The sequence below is a fragment of the Eimeria mitis genome, genomic scaffold (assembly GCF_000499745.2).
Source record: "Eimeria mitis Houghton genomic scaffold, Emh_scaff258, whole genome shotgun sequence".
Lineage (NCBI taxonomy): Eukaryota > Apicomplexa > Conoidasida > Eucoccidiorida > Eimeriidae > Eimeria > Eimeria mitis.
This window is the reverse complement of record NW_013570921.1, coordinates 10480-11063: the sequence shown is the minus strand read 5'-3', so window position 1 is coordinate 11063 and position 584 is coordinate 10480. Positions and strand designations below refer to the sequence as shown.

General features: G+C 58.0%; 1 protein-coding gene across 1 annotated transcript in view; it reads right to left on the bottom strand.

The window, feature by feature from the left end:
- Positions 1-584, bottom strand: part of EMH_0005680 (uncharacterized protein) — a gene marked incomplete at both ends in the record, with an annotated part of 12040 nt that overhangs the window by 6300 nt on the left and 5156 nt on the right. The window contains one exon of the mRNA XM_013497279.1: positions 183-307. Within this exon, the coding sequence (XP_013352733.1) occupies positions 183-307 (125 nt within the window). The remainder of the gene's footprint in view (positions 1-182; positions 308-584) is intronic.

Genomic DNA, 584 nt, shown 5'->3' with positions numbered 1-584 from the left:
CGTGCTGCAGCAGCACCTGCAGCAGCTGCGGCCTCCACAGCAGCAGCAGCGCAGCGTCTTCTTCCTACACGCAACAGGTCCATGCAGCAGAAGCAGCAGCCGCTTGCACGCACATCCAGCAGCAGCAGCAGCAGCAGCAGCAGCAGCAGCAACAGCAGCAGCAGCAGCAGCAGCATGCTTACCCGCAAGGCCGGGCAGCAGAAGGTGCATGCAGCAGCAACCTGAAAGTTGCAGTGTATCAACAGCTGCAGCAGCGCGCGGTGAGGGGCCAGAATCTGCTTGTGCAGCAGCAAACAAATTGTCTCCTCTGCAGCAGCAGCAACAGCAACAGCAGCAGCAGCAACAGCAACAGCAGCAGCAGCAACAGAAGCAGCAGCAAATAAAAATAGATGTTTCAAGCCCCAATCTCAGGCATTGCAGCAGACGCAGCACTTGGTGCAGCAACGGCGACAGCAGCAGCAGAGGGAGAACCAGCAGCAGCAGCAACAGCAGCAGACAGAAAACCAGAAGCAGCAGCAGCAGCAGCAGGGGGCGAAATAGCAACACCAGCAGCAGCAGAGGAAGGTTTAGCAGCATCAACAACG